Below are 18,208 nucleotides of genomic sequence, written 5' to 3'. Positions count from 1 at the left end.
GGAAAAAGGAGGAAGGTCAAAAGGGGGGTGAGTGTAACGGATGTGAAACGGCTAGCTTAGTTAGCGTGGGCGCTAAATAGCGTTTCAATCAGTGACGTCACTTGCTCTGAGACCTTGAAGTAGTAGTTCCCCTTGCTCTGCAAGGGCCGCGGCTTTTGTGGAGCGATGGGTAACGATGCTTCGAGGGTGACTGTTGATGTGTGCAGAAGGTCCCTGGTTCGCGCCCGGGTATGGGCGAGGGACGGTCTAAACTTGTACTGTTACATAAGCACTGTATATATCTAAACAACTATAGAGCGTGATCTTAAGGAACAAAACGCACACAAAAGAAACACATGAATTCCATAATGACTCATTAGTGCACTGGCAGATGGAGAGCATCTGTGTTTCCTCGTTCCCACTCCATTCTACATTTAGAAACTCCTCTTTAATTACCATGGCAACACTTGGCTTAGTGGGTGATTTTCAGGTGTTATTGTTTTTCAGAAAGGAAGATAAATAAGGACTTGCAAGCCTGGTCATGGTCAGCACCCGCTGCTTAAACTAGGCTACTGGAGATCTTGTTTGATTTCTCACATCATGAGCAGCCGGAAAGGTGATACAAAATACTGTGTTATAAAGCAGATAGAATATAATTCCATAGATGTATTAGGCACTTTTAGATCCGTTGCCTGTCATGTTGGTGTAATGTGACAATAAAACACAATGGTAGTAGGCTTAATAGTATCAAACAGTGTGAAATGGTTTACAGATGTATGAGCGTCAAAACTGAAGCCCTGAAGCTTAGACTTGTTGGCAGTGCAGCTCGATTTTATTCTACAATATAATGTTGAAATGTTACACCTGCCCAGTGCCCACCTCCCAACCAACGTAGTAAAAGACGCAAGCATGCACACATTAGTGTAGTCTCTCTGTTATCCCTGTGGCAATCTCTGTAGTCCCCTAGGATAATGCAGCCATATGATTGGCCAGGCTGTCGAGCTCGTCATTACTCTATGTCCAATGACTTCTCTGACGTCTTTACGCTCCAGATGTCCCCGACGAGTTTGTGACGTATTACAGCTATTCCCATCTCTTTACCCTCGTCCCCCGGTGGGCTGTTCAGGATGTAACGCCTCCCTCCCCCCACCCCTCTGATCCTCTTATCGACAAGCAGGCGGCCAAGATGGATGTTGTGAACCAGGTAGGGCTCTGGGATGAAAATCAGCAAAATCAAACATTGTTTTCATTTAATTTAAATATCTGATGAGCCATCGTTTGGCACTCCTGCAGAATGCGCACTTTGACACTGTAGCGGTTTGGGGGGAAACAATAGACCATCATCATAACAGGCGGAGGGCGCGCTGTGATTGTAAAGCCGCGGACCGTTAGTCTGAAATGCAGTGCTTCTAGTGGTCGTCTCATGTGAACGAATTGCCGAGCACTGACCGCAAAACACCGCAATACAGGCGTGATAGATTGCATGTGGTTTAGCCAATTTTGCACCAGCAATGGACTGGTGCAGTGGAGCGGTTGGCTCATAAATAGCACTCTGGTCCAAAAGTCCAAAGAATTGAACAAGATACTCTGCGCAATTATTATTATTTATTAACAGCATTTCAAAACACGCAGACAAATAGGCTCAACACATCCAGGTTATTATTTGAGCTGACAGCTATTGGTAGTAGGATATGCAGAGATAATTGCTCTGTACTGCACACAGCCACTGCTATTTAACTAATAGAATCGTTAACTGAATGTGTTGTGAGGGGGTTATTTGTCTCGTAGTCTATCTATTAAGCCTATGTGTTGTATGCAGGGGAGCCTATGTCAGAGGGTGGAAAGGAGAGTGAAAATCAAGAGGAATAGCGACTGATCCTATTTTGTGAATACCGCAATATAAGACGTGATGCGTCTCTAAATGTAGCAAGGTTTATAATAGGCCCATCAATTTATTAGGGGCGGCAGACCGACCGGGGGTTAAAAGTAAAATATGGCGAGGTGAGTTGATAGGCTATGGCTTCGGCGTGGCGCTCACAGACGGACACACCGCTTTCATTTGCGACTGATGGGGCGCATTCACCCGCACATGGCAAGGGTTTACAAATTATAGCAAAAACTAAGGGCCCACCCCGGTGACTTGAGCTTTAGGTTCTGTCTCAATTCCTAGTAGAGTGCTTGTCAGTCAAGCGTTGGGGAACAGAGAAACGTGTGTGATAAGCAGCTTTGTCTAATTCTAATACTGGCAGTCTATCGCTCTTCCTCCCTCTCTCGCTCTGTCTCTCCTTCCCTCTCCGCGCCCCAAGTAAAACAATACAATTACTGTAGCGTACTAGCCTTTTGTGATGACCATGCGAACAAATGACAGCATGAGAAAGATTATCGTATCACCGCTCCCGAAAAATACATTGAAAATAATTGACAAGTCCAAACTCTGGGTTAACAACATATATGCTGACAATTCATGTAGGCGACAGTAGGCATACACACTACAAGCATCCAATCGATCATTCGAGTTTGTCAGATAACCTATGTGTCCTGATGCTTGATTGTGCGCACGGCTTATGATTGTGAGTACTCATTCGAGTGTTTTCATTTGTAACGAATCTAAGCTTTTCGACAAATTCTGAAGACAATGTTGATTTCTGTGTTGATAGTTGGTGGCCACCGGGCAGTTCACCATAATCAAACAGCCTTTGGGATTTATGAAAATCCTACAATGGGTAAGTTACCGTTTTCATACAATGTTTCATTATTTGGTTTATGATGGGAGTGAGCGTGTGAGATGTCAAAGTGCGCGCACGTATCCTTTCTGCGTGCATGCGTGGGTATGGAAGTCTACGGAGAGTATAGTATACGTAGGACTATTGCATGCATAAAATCTCACTGTGATGGTTTCAACCAATACACTTAAAATCTATAAATGATAGGCTAATATATTATGCTATAGCTAGGCGCTTTTATAGTGATGTTGTGTCTCTGTACCGTGTCAGAACGTGTCCTTCTGTCACGCAGAGGTCAGAAAAAGCTACGTGAAGCTTTGTGCTCGTGACGACACACAGGCAGCGCGAGACGGATGACACTGCCCATCCTCCCACTCGCTGCTGCTACTCTCTTGAAAGCTCGATGTCGTTTCAGTTATACCATGTTACTGTAATTCGATCATGGTAACTGTTACAAATCTCTGTTCAAATCATCCAGCCCACTGTTTCTGTCTCCTCCCCTGTGGAGTTTGTTGTGTAGGCCTATCTGATCCACCATATGGTTCTCACAGCACCTTAACCTTTTGACCTGTGATCTATCTGGTGACCATATTTCATGCATTTAGGTGTAGTTACTATAGTTGCTTCTTTACGAGCTGTGTAGTTGCTCACTCCTAGGTCTAATCACATAGTGTTACCTTTTATTTTTAAATACAATTTCATGTTTTGGAAGTGGCACATAAAGATTAAATATAGGCCTACACCTAACTTAAACCTGGGGAGTAGTGGCCATTGACGTTCCTACAGCATCGCCTGAAACAGGCACTGTCCACTGTCAGGGGTTCTAAAATGTCAAATCGCAGGTTTTAATTGACCGTTCTCCATGGTGCTGAATCTGAATCTCCGCTGTAAGTGCTATTTGCTTACCTTTACAAGTCTGTTTACCTTTACAATTCTTCATGTTACAAAATCACCACAATGCTCTATATTATACACCTCGACCATCCGTTGTATTGTGCTGCAGCATGACAATCTTTGATGGACAATTCATGATGAATCTGTGATAAAGCATTCCACAGGCCAATATCACAAAATGTACTTGGCATGCACATCAATTCTTGATGTTCTCTTTTTTTCTTTATTCAGTAACACTGGAGGCACAGTGTGACCCCTCTGCCAAAGTGTTTTGTGCCAAGGGCTATATCTATTCTTCTATGATGACAGTCTATCTCAATTCTACAAAGAAGAGTCTCAATGAATCTCAGTGAGAATAATGATGTAAAGCAAGAATTACTGTAATAATTTGGACAAAATATGAATGTACTGTGTACTATGTACTCAATTTGTAATTAGGAACACCTCTCTAGCACTTTACCGCTTCTTTCTCAACTATTTGTAATTACAGCATAAGAACTAGCACACACACGCTAACTCAAAGACATGCACGCACACACACAAACACACACACACGCTGACGATACACAGCTATTACTCACCACTTACTCACACACACTGTCGCTAAACAGAACAAATCAATGTATGCCCTCATTGAGGAAGGTAAAAGTAATAACGTCGCTTCCTTCCATGTTCCATTTTGACTCACTTTGGTAGAACGCCATGACAATTGGTTGATTGAAAGAATAGGATGAATTTATGAGAAGACACATAGACCTACATACACAAAGCAACATCAGGTTATCATCAGAAGATACCCAAACAATGTTCTACTCTAATTCACAGCAGGACAGAATAACACAGGGCAGCAGAGACTGAGAGGACAAATCTGACAGAATGACTTTGTCTGTAGTCCTTCCCCGGGGGACTGCTAGTGCTTGAACATCACATCGCTGCTTCTCTGGGTCACATGGTTAACTAACCTCCATGGATGCAGCAGCACACAGGCAGACCAGAGCATTCTACCCATTTACAAGTCACATGTAGCTCCACGGTTGCATTCAATTCATTTAAGATAGGTCTAGCTAAAATCTGGGAAACCCGGAACTAAAACCTTGCGTAATTGCACCAGATGCTTGATTATGTTCTGGGGGTAGATGTTTAGGGAAAGATACTAACGAAACTAGCAGGGTCTCCACAACCTCCCCCACCACCACCACTTTCAGCACCACTGTCACCGAATCCTGACAAGTCCAACTAACCAGTGAAGGAAAACCAAAGCACCGGAACTACTGTGACCTTACCATACTATACATTTTACTTAGTCTATCCACTACAGATTAGCCTGCCTATAATCATGTGTCATGTCAGTTCATTCATATGGCAATACAGTACCTGTACAGTACACACGCACCTTGCTATTCCTGATTTTCTGCATGTGTGATGGATTTGAAGGTCACATGGGTGTTATTGGTTTGAATTATTAATCTTCTGAAAGCAGAAGTCCTAGGGTGTTGCCCTCTGTACTACTCCGAGATAAATGGACTGTCACTATAGCCTAGATTCTTCTCTGTCACTATAGCCTAGATGTGTAGTGCGGAAAATATATGTTTGTGCTTTAGGATCCTCAACCCTGTTTTGTGTTTCTTTGAGAATGAATCAATGATGAAACATGCTTATGCTTGTAATCAGCTATGTGTGTGTGTGTGTGTGTGTGTGTGTGTGTGTGTGTGTGTGTGTGTGTGTGTGTGTGTGTGTGTGTGTGTGTGTGTGTGTGTGTGTGTGTGTGTGTGTGTGAGAGAGAGATGGAGACAGCGAGTGTGTGTGTATGGGAGAGAGTATATGTGTATGTGTGCATTAGTGTGTGTGCGTGTGTATGACTCATTGCTGTTGTACTCTCTCTTGGGAGCTGTGTGCTGACGAAGCCTAGTTTTGATGGATGATGGGAGACACATTGAAATCTCCCCAAACAAACTTAAAGCTGTATAGTGAGTGGTTAACCACTGTGTCTACCATAACAACACCCTGCCCCAGGTTATGCTTGTGAAAGAGGGTTATGGTGTCTTAACCTGGTATTTACAGTTTACTGCTCAATTTACAGATTTGCTTTAGTGATTCATTCAGTGCATCATTGTACTGTAAGACCAGTTTCCATACTGTGTGGTCAATACATTGACAGAGCTGGACTTCAATTGAGCTATCCATTGAATTGATCATAATGTATCCCTCAGATCTGTAACACTCTAGCCAGTACAGATGAACAGTTCATCAAATGTCTACCTGCACTATTTGCATTGACCCCCTTTTTTTTACGCTGCTGCTACTCACTGTTTATTATCTATGCATAGTCACTTTACCCCTACCTACATGTACATATTACCTCAATTACTTTGACTAACCTGAATACTCGCACATTGACTCAGTATTGGTACCCCGCGTATATATCTTCGTTATTGTTATTTAATTGTGTTATTTAAAAACAAAACTGGTTTATTTAGCAAATATTTTCTCACTCTGCACTGTTCATTAAGGGCTTGTAAGTAAGCATTTCACGATAAGGTCGACACCGGTTATATTAGGCGCATGTGAGAAATATAATGTGATTTGATTTGAGTATTCTCTAAGTGGTTACAGGTGTTGCTCATCAAAGCTGCTGATTGTAGGAGTGTATAGTGTGATGAGTTTATATGTTAAAGCATTTGCAGACGTATTGCCTGGGCTTTCTGCCTACTCCACTGCCCCTTGCTCAGAGGAGGTGTGATTGGTTGAAGCTGTTAGTTCCATCACACTTTGGGTTCCTGCCAAACTCTGCAGCAGAAATAAGCTTGAGAGCATACAAACAGTACTTACATGTTGATGACTAGACTTGTGGTCCTACATTGTCCGTTTATACTCACGTATCAATCAATATATTAACTTCAGTTATCCATTTATCCTCGTTTATTTAGGAATATCTGTGGTTTCAATCTTGTCTGACTCAGCTATAAAATATGATGAGCAGGTATTTATAAACAGTGCTGATTCTAACTCAGAGAGTGTCTGTACTCGTGTGTTTTTTTGGGGGGGGGGGGTCAAATAAAATAACATTTTATTAGTCACATGCGCCGAATACAACAGGTGTAGTAGATCTGTAGATCTTACAGTGAAATACTTACGTACAAGCCCTTAACCAACAATGCAGTTAAATTTTTATTTTTTTTAAAATACAAATGAGATTAAGAAATGAAAGTAACAGGTAATTAAATAGCAGCAGTAAAATAATAATAGCGAGACTATATACAGGGGGGTACCGGGACAGAGTCAATGTGCGGGGGCACCGGTTAGTCGAGGTAATTGAGGTAAGATGTACATGTAGGTAGAGTTATTAAAGTGACTATGCATAGATGGTAACAACAGAGAGTAGCAACAGAGTAGTAGTGTAAAGGGGGTGGGGGGGGCAATGCAAATAGTCTGGGCAGCCATTTGATTAGATGTTCAGGAGTCTTATAGCTTGGGGGTAGAAGCTGTTTAGAAGCCTCTTGGACCAAGACTTGGCGCTCTGGTACTGCTTGCCGTGTTGTAGCAGAGAGAACAGTCTATAACTAGGATGCTGGAGTCTTTGAAAATCTTTAGGGCCTTTCTCTGACACCGCCTGGTATAGAGGTCCTGTATGGCAGGAAGCTTTGCCCCAGTGATGTACTGGGCCGTACGCACTACCCTCTGTAGTGCCTTTCAGTCGAAGGCCGACCAATTGCCATACCAGGCAGTGATGCAACCAGTGCCAACCATGCTCTCTATGGTGCAGCTGAAGAACCTTTTGAGGATTTGAGAACCCATGCCAAATCTTTTCAGTCTCGCGAGGGAGAATAGGTTTTGTTGTGCCCTCTTCACAACTGTCTTGGTGTGCTTGGACCATGTTAGTTTGTTGGTGATGTGGACACCAAGGAACTTGAAGCTCTCAACCTGCTCCTCTAGAGCCCCATTGATGAGAATGGGGGAGGGGGGGGGGGGGGGGGGTGCTCGGTCATCTTTTTCCTGTATTCCACAATCATCTCCTTTGTCTTGATCATGTTGAGGGAGAGGTTGTCCTGGCAGCACACAGCCAGCTCTCTCACCTCCTCCCTGTAGGCAGTCCCGTCATTGTCGGTGATCAGGCCTACCACTGTTGTGTCATTAGCAAACTTAATGATGGTGTTGAAGTCATGCCTGGCAGTGCAGTCATAAGTGAACAGGGAGTACAGGAGGGGACTGAGCACGCACCCTTGAGGGGACCCTGTGTTGAGGATCAGCGTGGTGGATGTATTGTTACCTACCCTTACCACCTGGGGGCGGCCCGTCAGGAAGTCCAGGATCCAGTTGCAGAGGGAGGTGTTCAGTCCTAGGGTCCTTAGCTTATTAATGAGCTTTGAGGGCACTGGGGTGTTGAATGCTGAGCTGTAGTCAATGAATAGCATTCTCACATAGGTGTTCCTTTTGTCCAGGTGAGAAAGGGCAGTGTGGAGTGCAATAGAGATTGTATCATCTGTGGATCTGTTAGGGCGGTAAAGCAAATTGGAGTGGGTGTAGAGTTTCTGGGATAATGGTGTTGATGTGAGTCATGACCAGCCTTTCAAAGCACTTCATGGCTACAGACGTGAGTTCTATGGGTCGGTAGTCATTTAGGTAGATTACTATTGACTATGGTGGTCTGCTTGAAACATGTTGGTATTACAGACTCGGACAGGGAGAGTTTGAAAATGTCAGTGAAGACACTTGCCAGTTGGTCAGCGCATGCTCACAGTACACGTCCTGGTAATCCATCTGGCCCTGCGGCCTTGTGAATGTTGACCTGTTTAAAAGTCTTACTCACATCGGCTGCGGACAGCGTGATCACACAGTCTTCCGGAACTGCTGGTGCTCTCATGCATGTTTCAGTGTTATTTGCCTCAAAGCAAGCATAGAAGTAGTTTTGCTCATCTGATATGCTCGTGTCACTGGGCAGCTCTCTGCTGCACTTCACTTTGTAGTCTGTAATGGTTTGCAAGCCCTGCTACATCCGACAAGCGTCAGAGCCGGTGTAGTACGATTCGATCTTAGTCCTGCATTGACTCTTTGCCTGTTTGATGGTTTGTCGGAGGGCATAGTGGGATATTATCAGCTTTAATATTGTCAGATTTAATATTGCAGATAGATAGATTGTGGCTTCCATCAATATAATTGTCTGCATAACTTCCAACCCCCCATATATACAGTACCTATAAGGGCACAAGGCGAGACCCATATGCAGACACAGGAGGCAGATGGTTGAGCTCCAATATTTATTGTAACATAAGAGGTAGGCAGAAGGCAGGTCGGGTACAGGCGACAGTTCATAAACCAGGTCAGAGTCCAAACAGTACAGGGCGTTAGACAGTCTCGAGGTCAGGACAGGCTCAGTAACCAGGTCCGAGTCCAAACAGTACAGGGCGTTAGGCAGGTTCGAGGTCAGGGCAGGAAGAATGGTCAGGCAGGTGGGTTCTCTGTCAGGACAGGCAAGGGTCAAAACCAAGAGGTCTAGGAAAAACAGAGACTGGGAAAAATAGGAGCTAGAAGATAAACGCTGGTTGACTTGGCAAACAAGACTAACTGGCACAGAGAGACAGAAAACACAGGGATAAATACACCGGGGGTGATGAGCGACACCTGGAGGGGGTGGAGACAAGCACAAGGACAGGTGAAACAGATCAGGGCGTGACAGTACCAGTCAGTTTGGACACACCTACTCATTCAAGGGTTTTTCTTTATTTTCACTATTTTATACATTGTGGAATACTAGTGAAGACATCAAAACTTTGAAATAACATATGGAATCATTTAGTAACCAAAAAAGTGTTAAACAAATCAAAATATTTGAGATTTTATTTTAGGTTTTAGATTCTTCAAAGTAGCCACCCTTTGCATTGATGACAGCTTTGCACACTCTTGACATTCTCTCAACCAGCTTCACCTGGAATGCTTTTCCAAAAGTCTAGAAGGAGTTCCCACATATGCTGAGAACTTGTTGACTGCTTTTTCTTCACTCTGTGGTCCAACTCATCCCAAACCATCTCAATTGAGTTGAGGTCGGGTGGTTGTGGAGGCCAGGTCAACTGATGCAGCACCCCAGTACACTCCTTCTTGGTCAAATAGCGCTTACACAGCCTGTAGGTGTGTTAGGTCATTGTCCTGTTGAAAAACAAATGATAGTCCCACGAATTGCAAACCAGATGGGATGGCGTATCGCTGCAGAATGCTGTGGTAGTCATACTGTGCCTTGAATTCTAAATAAATCACAGACAGTGTTCCCAGCAAAGCACTCTTACACAATCATACCTCATCATCCATGTTTCATGGTGGGAATCCCACATGCGGAGATCATCCGTTCACGTACTCTGCGTCTCACAAAGACACTGCGGTTGGAACCCAAAATCTCAAATTTGGACTCGTCAGACCAATGGACAGATTTCCACCGGTCTAATGTCCATTGCTCGTGTTTCTTAGCCCAATCAGTCTCTCCTTCTTATTGGTGTACTTAAGTAGTGGTTTCTTTGCAGCAATTTGACCATGAAGGCCTGATTCACACAATCTCCTCTGAACAGTTAATGTTGAGATGTCTGTTACTTGAACTCTGTGAAACTTTTATTTGGGGCTGCAATTTCTGAGGCTGGTAACTCTAATGAACTAACCCTCTGCAGCAGAGGTAACTCTGGATCTTCCTTTCCTGTGGTGGTCCTCACGAGAGCCAGTTTAATCATAACGCTTGATCATTTCTGCGACTGCACTTGAAGAAAGTTTTGAAATTTTCCGGATTGACTGACCTTCATGTCTTAAAGTAATGATAGACTGTCATTTCTCTTTGCTTATTTGAGCTGTTCTTGCCATAATATGGACTTGGTCTTTTACCAAATAGGGATATCTACTGTATACCACCCCTACCTTGTCACAACACAACTGATTGGCTCAAACACATTGAGAAGGAAAAAAATTCCATAACTGAACTTTTAACAAGGCACACCTGTTCATTTAAATGTATTCCAGGTGACTACCTCAAATCAAATCAAATGTATTTGTCCCATACACATGGTTAGCAGATGTTAATGCGAATGTAGCGAAATGCTTGTGCTTCTAGTTCCGACAATGCAGTAATAACCAACGAGTAATCTAACCTAACAATTCCAAAACTACTACCTTATACACACAAGTGTAAAGGGATAAAGAATATGTACATAAAGATATATGAATGAGTGATGGTACAGAACGGCATAGGCAAGATGCAGTAGATGGTACCGAGTACAGTATATACACATATGAGATGAGTAATGTAGGGTATGTAAACAAAGTGTTGTTTAAAGTGGCTAGTGATACATGTATTACATAAAGATGCAGTAGATGATATAGAGTACAGTATATACATATACATATGAGATGAGTAATGTAAGGAATGTAAACATTATATTAAGTAGCATTGTTTAAAGTGACTAGTGATATATTTTACATTAATTTCCATCAATTCCCATTATTAAAGTGGCTGGAGTTGAGTCAGTGTGTTGGCAGCAGCCACTCAATGTTAGTGGTGGCTGTTTAACAGTCTGATGGCCTTGAGATGGAAGCTGTTTTTCTGTGCTTTAATGCACCTGTACTGACCTCGCCTTCTAGATGATAGCAGGGTGAACAGGCAGTGGCTCGGGTGGTTGTTGTCCTTGATGATCTTTATGGCCTTCCTGTGACATCGGGTGGTGTAGGTGTCCTGGAGGGCAGGTAGTTTGCCCCCGGTGATGCGTTGTGCAGACCTCACTACCCTCTGGAGAGCCTTATGGTTGGAGCAGTTGCCGTTCCAGGCGGTGATACAGCCCGACAGGATGCTCTCGATTGTGCATCTGTAGAAGTTTGTGAGTGCTTTTGGTGACAAGACAAATTTCTTCAGCCTCCTGAGGTTGAAGAGGCCCTGCTGCGCCTTCTTCACAACGCTGTCTGTGTGGGTAGACCAATTCAGTTTGTCCGTGATGTGTACGCTTTTTTGGTTACTACATGATTCTATATATGTTATTTCATAGTTTTGATGTATTCACTATTATTCTACAATGTAGAAAATAGTCAAATAAAGAACCCCCCCCCAAAAAAAACTATGGATAAGTTCAATAAAGTTACCAGCCTCAGAAGTTGCAGCTTTAAATAAATGCTTCACAGAGTTCAAGTAACAGACACATCTCAATATCAACTGTTCAGAAGGGACTGTGTGAATCAGGCCTTCATGGTCTAATTGCTACAAAGAAACCACTACTTAAGGACACCAATAAAAAGAAGAGACTTGCTTGGGCCAAATAACATGAGCAATGGTCATTAGACTGGTGGAAATCTGTCCTTTGGTCTGATGAGTTCAAATGTGAGATTTTGGGTTCCAACAGTCGTGTCTTTGTGAGACACCGAGTAGGTGAACGGATTATCTCCACATGTGTGGTTCCCACCGTGAAGCATGGAGGAGGAGGTGTGATGGTCTGGGGGTGCTTTGCTGGTGATACTGTTGGTGATTTATTTAGAATTCACAGCACACTTAACCAGCATGGCTACCACAGCATTCCACAGCATTCCACAGCTAACACAGCATTCTGCAGCGATACGCCATCCCATCTGCTTTGTGGTTAGTGGGACTATCATTTGTTTCAATTCAACTCAAATCACATTTTATTGGTCACATACACATGGTTAGCAGATGCTAGTTGCAATGCTTGTCGCAACCAGCAAATCAGTGTGAACAGACAAAGCATCTTAATTAACCAGGCCTTGAAGTTCTTGTTTGTTGCAGATCAAGGAAAATGATGATCATCTATGTTACTGTGACTGCTAGACTACAATCTTACAAGAGGATCATTTGGCAAACGGGAATTTAGAGTAACTATGTTGAAGGATGTGGGAGAGCTAAGTAGCCTGGTGCTAGATCTGCCTGTTCTTCAAACTAAAAGTATCATCCTCTCCCCTCACACTCCTCTACAATCATTATTAAAACCTGTTGATAAGGAGAGGAGGTGGAGGAGGTGTGACTGTGTTAGTGCTGTAGATAAAAATGAGACGAGGAAATTAGTTAGGCGTACCATCTGTAACGTTTTTCATCAATAGAGAAGTGTGGATGAATCTGTGTATATTTGAAGGCTCGACGAAGCCATGTTGAAATATATTCTGAGTATTTACAGCAATGTATTCCAGAGTATGAGAGCAGATTGGTATACAGATATGTGCACTTGTCCGTGTGTGTGTATTTTTGCAGCTGCTCACACATGCGTCCATGACTGTGTGTGACTGTGCAGCGTCCTTTAACGACAGATGGAGGAGCACCTCCGTCAGATTAATAGCCGGATTTTCCATCCAATCGGATCTGGCCTGCAGGGAAGGGAGGGTGTGGTAAAAATAGCTGGCTTTCTAATCTCCTATGTGTGAGAGTGTGTCTATGTGCACGCTCGTGTGTGTGTAAGAGAGTAGATAAGCGTTCACGTGCACAAGCACTGGGTTACAGTACTCTACTACTGTAGTAATGTAGCCTGATGCCAAGAGTAGATCATAACTTATTTGGTACAACAGATAGTACATCCATATCAACCAAACATGTTATTTTACACTCCTTGTATTTTCTTAATACCTCAAGTGCACAACTTTAGGTGTCGGGGTAACCATGGCAACAAGTGCAGCTCTGTAACCTGGCGATATAGCCACATTGATTTGCACTCTGGGTGCCTTTGTCAACAGCCTGCTGTGATTGGTGGAACATTGGAGTGCAGAAGACACAGCAGGTGGTGAAACCACAGTGTCAGCTTCTTCAGTAACAGTAGACCTTTAGCGGGGGTTGCCATTATACTGCATGGACTTTCCTTTCATCAACACCTATTTCAGACCAAACTAGGGTTATGCTAATTCCTAGACAGAGCACAATCTCCAAAGACTCATTCCAGTATAAGTGCAATTGAATAGATGTATTTTGCTTCTCCCCACATGTCTCATTTATTAGATGTATTTTGCTTCTCCCCACATGTCTCATTTATTAGATTTATTTTGCTTCTCCCCACATGTCTCATCCTTACAACCCTATTTTTCCCCCATTCCTTTGACCTCACTACTAAATTGTTCAGCCCCTTCTCTTTCACTTTCCTTGAACTTTGACGTCCTGTCTCTAACTCTTCTCATCTTCTCTTCCCCCCTCTGTATCTTTCAGATCTTTGCTATCTTTGCTTTCTCGACATGCGGCAGCTACTCTGGCATGTTCAAGATGAGTGTGGAGTGTAAAAACCGGTCAGAGAGTGACCTGAGCATTGAGGTGGAGTTTGAGTATCCATTCAGGTCAGTAAGCCTAATCAGTCACACGTAACCCCCTGAACCTGCACAAATATGGTTTGTCATTTTTACAGTACCACTGGGCTGCAAACGTCATGGATGGAATATTAATCTATATTAAACTATATTAACCCAATTTGACGTCTCTCTTCCCCTCTCTCTCTCTCTCTCTCTCTCTCTCTCTGATTCCCATCTTCTCTGTCTTTCTCTGTCCCTTGTCCTTGCCAGGCTACATCAGGTGTACTTCGATGCCCCAACCTGTAAGGGGGAAAGCCCTGAGCGTCTGTTCCTGATCGGAGACTACTCCTCCTCAGCTGAGTTCTTTGTCACCGTCGGTGTTTTCTCCTTCCTCTACTCCATGGCAGCCCTTTCTGTGTACGTTTTCATTCTGGAGAAATACCGTGAAGGCTGCAAGGGAGCCCAGATTGTGAGTTTGTCTTTCGATCTTCTTGTATCTAGTAGGCATCTTCCAAACCATATTCCACTACCTCTGCTACTATTATTCATATTCTAGTAATGATAATGATGTTAATGATGATGACGATGATGAGATTGATTATATTTCTGTTGAGGATTTGAGATTGATGATGATGCATGTGTCTCATGATTTATAACTTGATGCTCCTCAGGACTTCGTTGTGACGTCTGTGTTCACCTTCTTCTGGCTGGTCGCTTCTTCTGCCTGGGCTAAAGGTTTGTCGGATGTGAAGGCAGCCACCGACCCAGACAAGGTCCTCTTACTGATCGAGGCATGCGACGAACCAGAGAACCGCTGCCGTGAAGTCCACGACCCTGTCGTTTCTGGTCTCAACACATCTGTGGTAAGTTTTTCAGGATTGGTGTATTTAGTAAAAGTGCTGACTGCTGAGGATATGACAGAAAAAACCTGTACTCCTACATATTGACTTCTTCTTCTTCTTTTTTCAATTCATCCCCCAGGCGTTTGGCTTCCTGAACCTGATCCTGTGGGGAGGAAACCTGTGGTTTGTGTTCAAAGAAACCGGCTGGATGGCAGCCTTCGGAGGCACATATGCACCTTCCCAGGAGAAGGCGCCTGCTCCAGAGTCCTTTGGCCAGGAAGGCTATGGGCAAGAGGGCTACGCACAACAGGGGGACGCCTATGCCGGCACCCAGGGAGGCTACCAGCCTGACTATGGCCAGGGTGGCTACACCGAGGGAGGCGGAGACTATCAGCAGGGGGGATACGAACAGCAGCCCACCTCCTTTGCCAATCAGATGTGAGCTGGTCCACCCTACAGCATCTGGAAGCTGGTGAGTGTCAGTACATATGTTGGAGCAACACTGAGAATACCGAGGTAATCGACTGATAAATACTGTGTTAATGTTACTCTTCCAAAGGGAATACAGACTATGTGGCTTTATGTATACATTAGCTGTAATTCATTTGTTTATCTCTCTCTCTCTCTCTCTCTCCTTCTCTCTCTCTCTCTCTCTCTCTCTCTCTCTCCTTCTCTCGCTCTCTCTCTCTCCTCTCTCTCTCTCTCTCCAGGGCCACCGTGTGATTTGGGAGTGTGGTGCCTGACCACCATCCACAATTCCCCACTCCTCTGTTTGTCTGTTTGTGCATCTGTGAGTTGACAAGAGGAGGGAGGGATGGAAGACGGTGGGGTCTTGGGAGGGGAATTTAGCAACACCGTGTCCGTTTGGGTTATTTTGGTGAGCGGGAAATGGGTCCTTACAGTAACATGCTGTTTCTTCTGTTGATGTATTTAACTGTAGAAGACAACAGGGGGTTTTCCATTTGGTCATATGAGGAAAAACTTGAATACAATATACAAAAAACTACAAAGATCAATCTTATAAGGGAATAACACTTAAATGGACAATAATGGTAGTAGTATTTAAGAATGTATTTGTCTGTGCTGTGTAAATATCAACATATTAATATATAAATATATGTACACAGTTGAAAAATTGTGCACTCCATATTAGTTGTTATACAACAAATGTAGAGCGCAGAGTTATTCAATTGTATTTATTTCAGTTCTGTTTAGGTCACATAGTTCTACCCTCATTGTGCTCTAATATTTATGTTGTGTGTTTATTTTATTTCCCAACATTCGTTTTTATTTCTCATTTTGATGTTTTTGTTTATTCATTTTCTATTTTCTCATTGCGCTTTTTTATTTGTTCAACATTACTGAGTGAGTTTGTGACTGTGACAGCAGTGGAGAGGTGTTAGCAGTGATTTGTGTGTTTAACATGGGTTACATTCATTACAACTTGTGTTCGTTGACGTTTTATGTTTTTCCATCAAAATATTTCTCAAGCAACGATTTGGCTATGTTTGTTCCAGAGAATCTCTTAAAAGCTGTAAAAAGTCCAAAATGCATCTAGGATAATGAAAAAGTAGTTAGCACGGTAGCACTTGGTATTTTGCTAATATTATGCTGTTCCTAAAAACTGCTGTACGTAGTGTTCTCTCAGCACTCTTATTTAGAGATGATTTGAGGTTGTGAATCAGGGAAGACAACGGATGTTGAGGGGCATCACTTTTTTTTTTTTTTGGATTGTAAATGTAGTTTAGAAATCGGCATCTGAAAAATTTGGTCCAGAACCCATTCCTGTTTTAATATAGTCTAGGGATGAGTCATCAGACAGAGTTAGTCATCGTGTTTAATCACCATTTATAATGCTCGTCTGATCATAACGCATGTAAATATTTACACCGGAAAAAAATCAGTATGGCACAATGTGCGCCGTTTTCAACACCATACACAAGCCATAGGAAATAATGATAGTACTTTTAACATATTAATATAGCCAACTGAGGTGTTCTGAACAGTATCTTATTTCCATGTAAAAACATAAATCCTGCATCCCCCACAACACCCCTTTACTCTCAAAACAAAAGAGGTTTTGCATGTCTGACTCTTGGACTAAAAGCAGCCTGGAACAAAAGTGAAGGGGGAAAGGCAAGTGGCATATAAGTGTTAGAGCATATTAAGTAATATGATGTATGTTTGGCTCATCGTAAGGTGACAGCACAGAGCAGCTCCGATATATTTCACACAAATCACACAGAAAGTAAATGTGCTACAATAATCAGGTTGGCCTACCCGCTGCACTGCCAATCCTCTGTTTGGATAGAAGAAAAACTGTATTGCCAAATGATAACAGGACAGGTGCGTATTGAGCGATAGATTTTGCTTCCACAGTTATCATCACAATGGAAACTGATATTGTTTTTCATTCATATTATTCCGTTATGCAGTTTTGGATGAATTCCTTTTTTTGGATCATTTTTTCTTTATCAGGCGGTGTAGAGACACCTGACTTTCTATCTCTTCCTCTGTGTTCCCTCTCTCTTTCTATCTCTCTCTTTCCCTCGCTCTCTCTTTTTTCTCTCTCTCTCTCTGTAGTTCTTATAAATATGCTCAATGAAATACATATACTCTGTTGTTAGTGGTGAATGATGTCTTGTGATACTCTTTACGCCTTTGGATAGTGCTGTGTTTATTGTGTATGATGTATTCTTATTAGTATTTATGATCATGACTATGACAATATATCCATTGTATTCTTATTCTATGGAATCCATGTGAAACAAAATCAAATAAACTTGAAATTATTCTGTTGAAGGTTAAATGCCTTGTCTATGTCTCTAATCTTGTAGATCATATGTATTGTTTATGCTGTGCTATGTTGATTTTTTATTCATTTTTGTTTAACCTTTATTTAACTAGGCAAGTCAGTTAAAGAACAAATTCTTATTCACAATGACCGCCAACCAAAAGGCAAAACGCCTCCTGCGGGGACGCGGGCTGGGATTAAAAATGAAATATATATATAAATATAGGACAAAACACACATCACAACAAGAGAGACAACACAACACTACATAAAGAGAGACCTTAGAAAACAACATAGCAAGGCAGCAACACATGACAACACAGCATGGTAGCAACACAACATGACAACAACATGGTAGCAACACAACATGGTAGCAGCACAAAACATGGTACAAACATTATGGGGCACAGACAGCACAAAAGGCAAGAAGGTAGAGACAACAATACATCACGCAAAGCAGTCACAACTGTCAGTAAGAGTGTCCATGATTGAGTCTTTGAATGAAGTGATTTAGATAAAACTGTCCAGTTTGAGTGTCTGTTGCAGCTCGTTCCAGTCGCTAGCTGCAGTGAACTGAAAAGAGGAGCAACCTAGGGATGTGTGTGCATTGGGGACCTTTAACAGAATGTGACTGGCAGAACGGGTGTTGTATGTGGAGGATGAGGGATGCAGTAAATATCTCAGAAAGGAGAGAGTGAGGCCTAAGAGGGTTTCATAAATAAGCATCAACCAGTGGGTTTTGC

General features: G+C 42.8%; 1 protein-coding gene across 1 annotated transcript; it reads left to right on the top strand.

Annotated features, from left to right (window-relative positions):
• The first annotated feature begins 1,103 nt into the window (after positions 1 to 1,103).
• Positions 1,104 to 17,480, top strand: LOC110492768 (synaptophysin). Its single transcript, XM_021567248.2, has 7 exons — positions 1,104 to 1,183; positions 2,637 to 2,702; positions 13,753 to 13,877; positions 14,100 to 14,298; positions 14,501 to 14,692; positions 14,811 to 15,143; positions 15,382 to 17,480. The coding sequence occupies exons 1-6, from the start codon at positions 1,166 to 1,168 to the stop codon at positions 15,111 to 15,113; spliced, it is 903 nt and encodes a 300-aa protein (XP_021422923.1). The 5' UTR covers positions 1,104 to 1,165; the 3' UTR covers positions 15,114 to 15,143; positions 15,382 to 17,480.
• Positions 17,481 to 18,208: the final 728 nt, after the last annotated feature.

This window comes from Oncorhynchus mykiss, chromosome 16, assembly GCF_013265735.2.
Source record: "Oncorhynchus mykiss isolate Arlee chromosome 16, USDA_OmykA_1.1, whole genome shotgun sequence".
NCBI classification, from domain to species: domain Eukaryota; kingdom Metazoa; phylum Chordata; class Actinopteri; order Salmoniformes; family Salmonidae; genus Oncorhynchus; species Oncorhynchus mykiss.
Note: the sequence above shows the minus strand (reverse complement) of the source record. Positions and strands in the feature narration are given on the sequence as shown.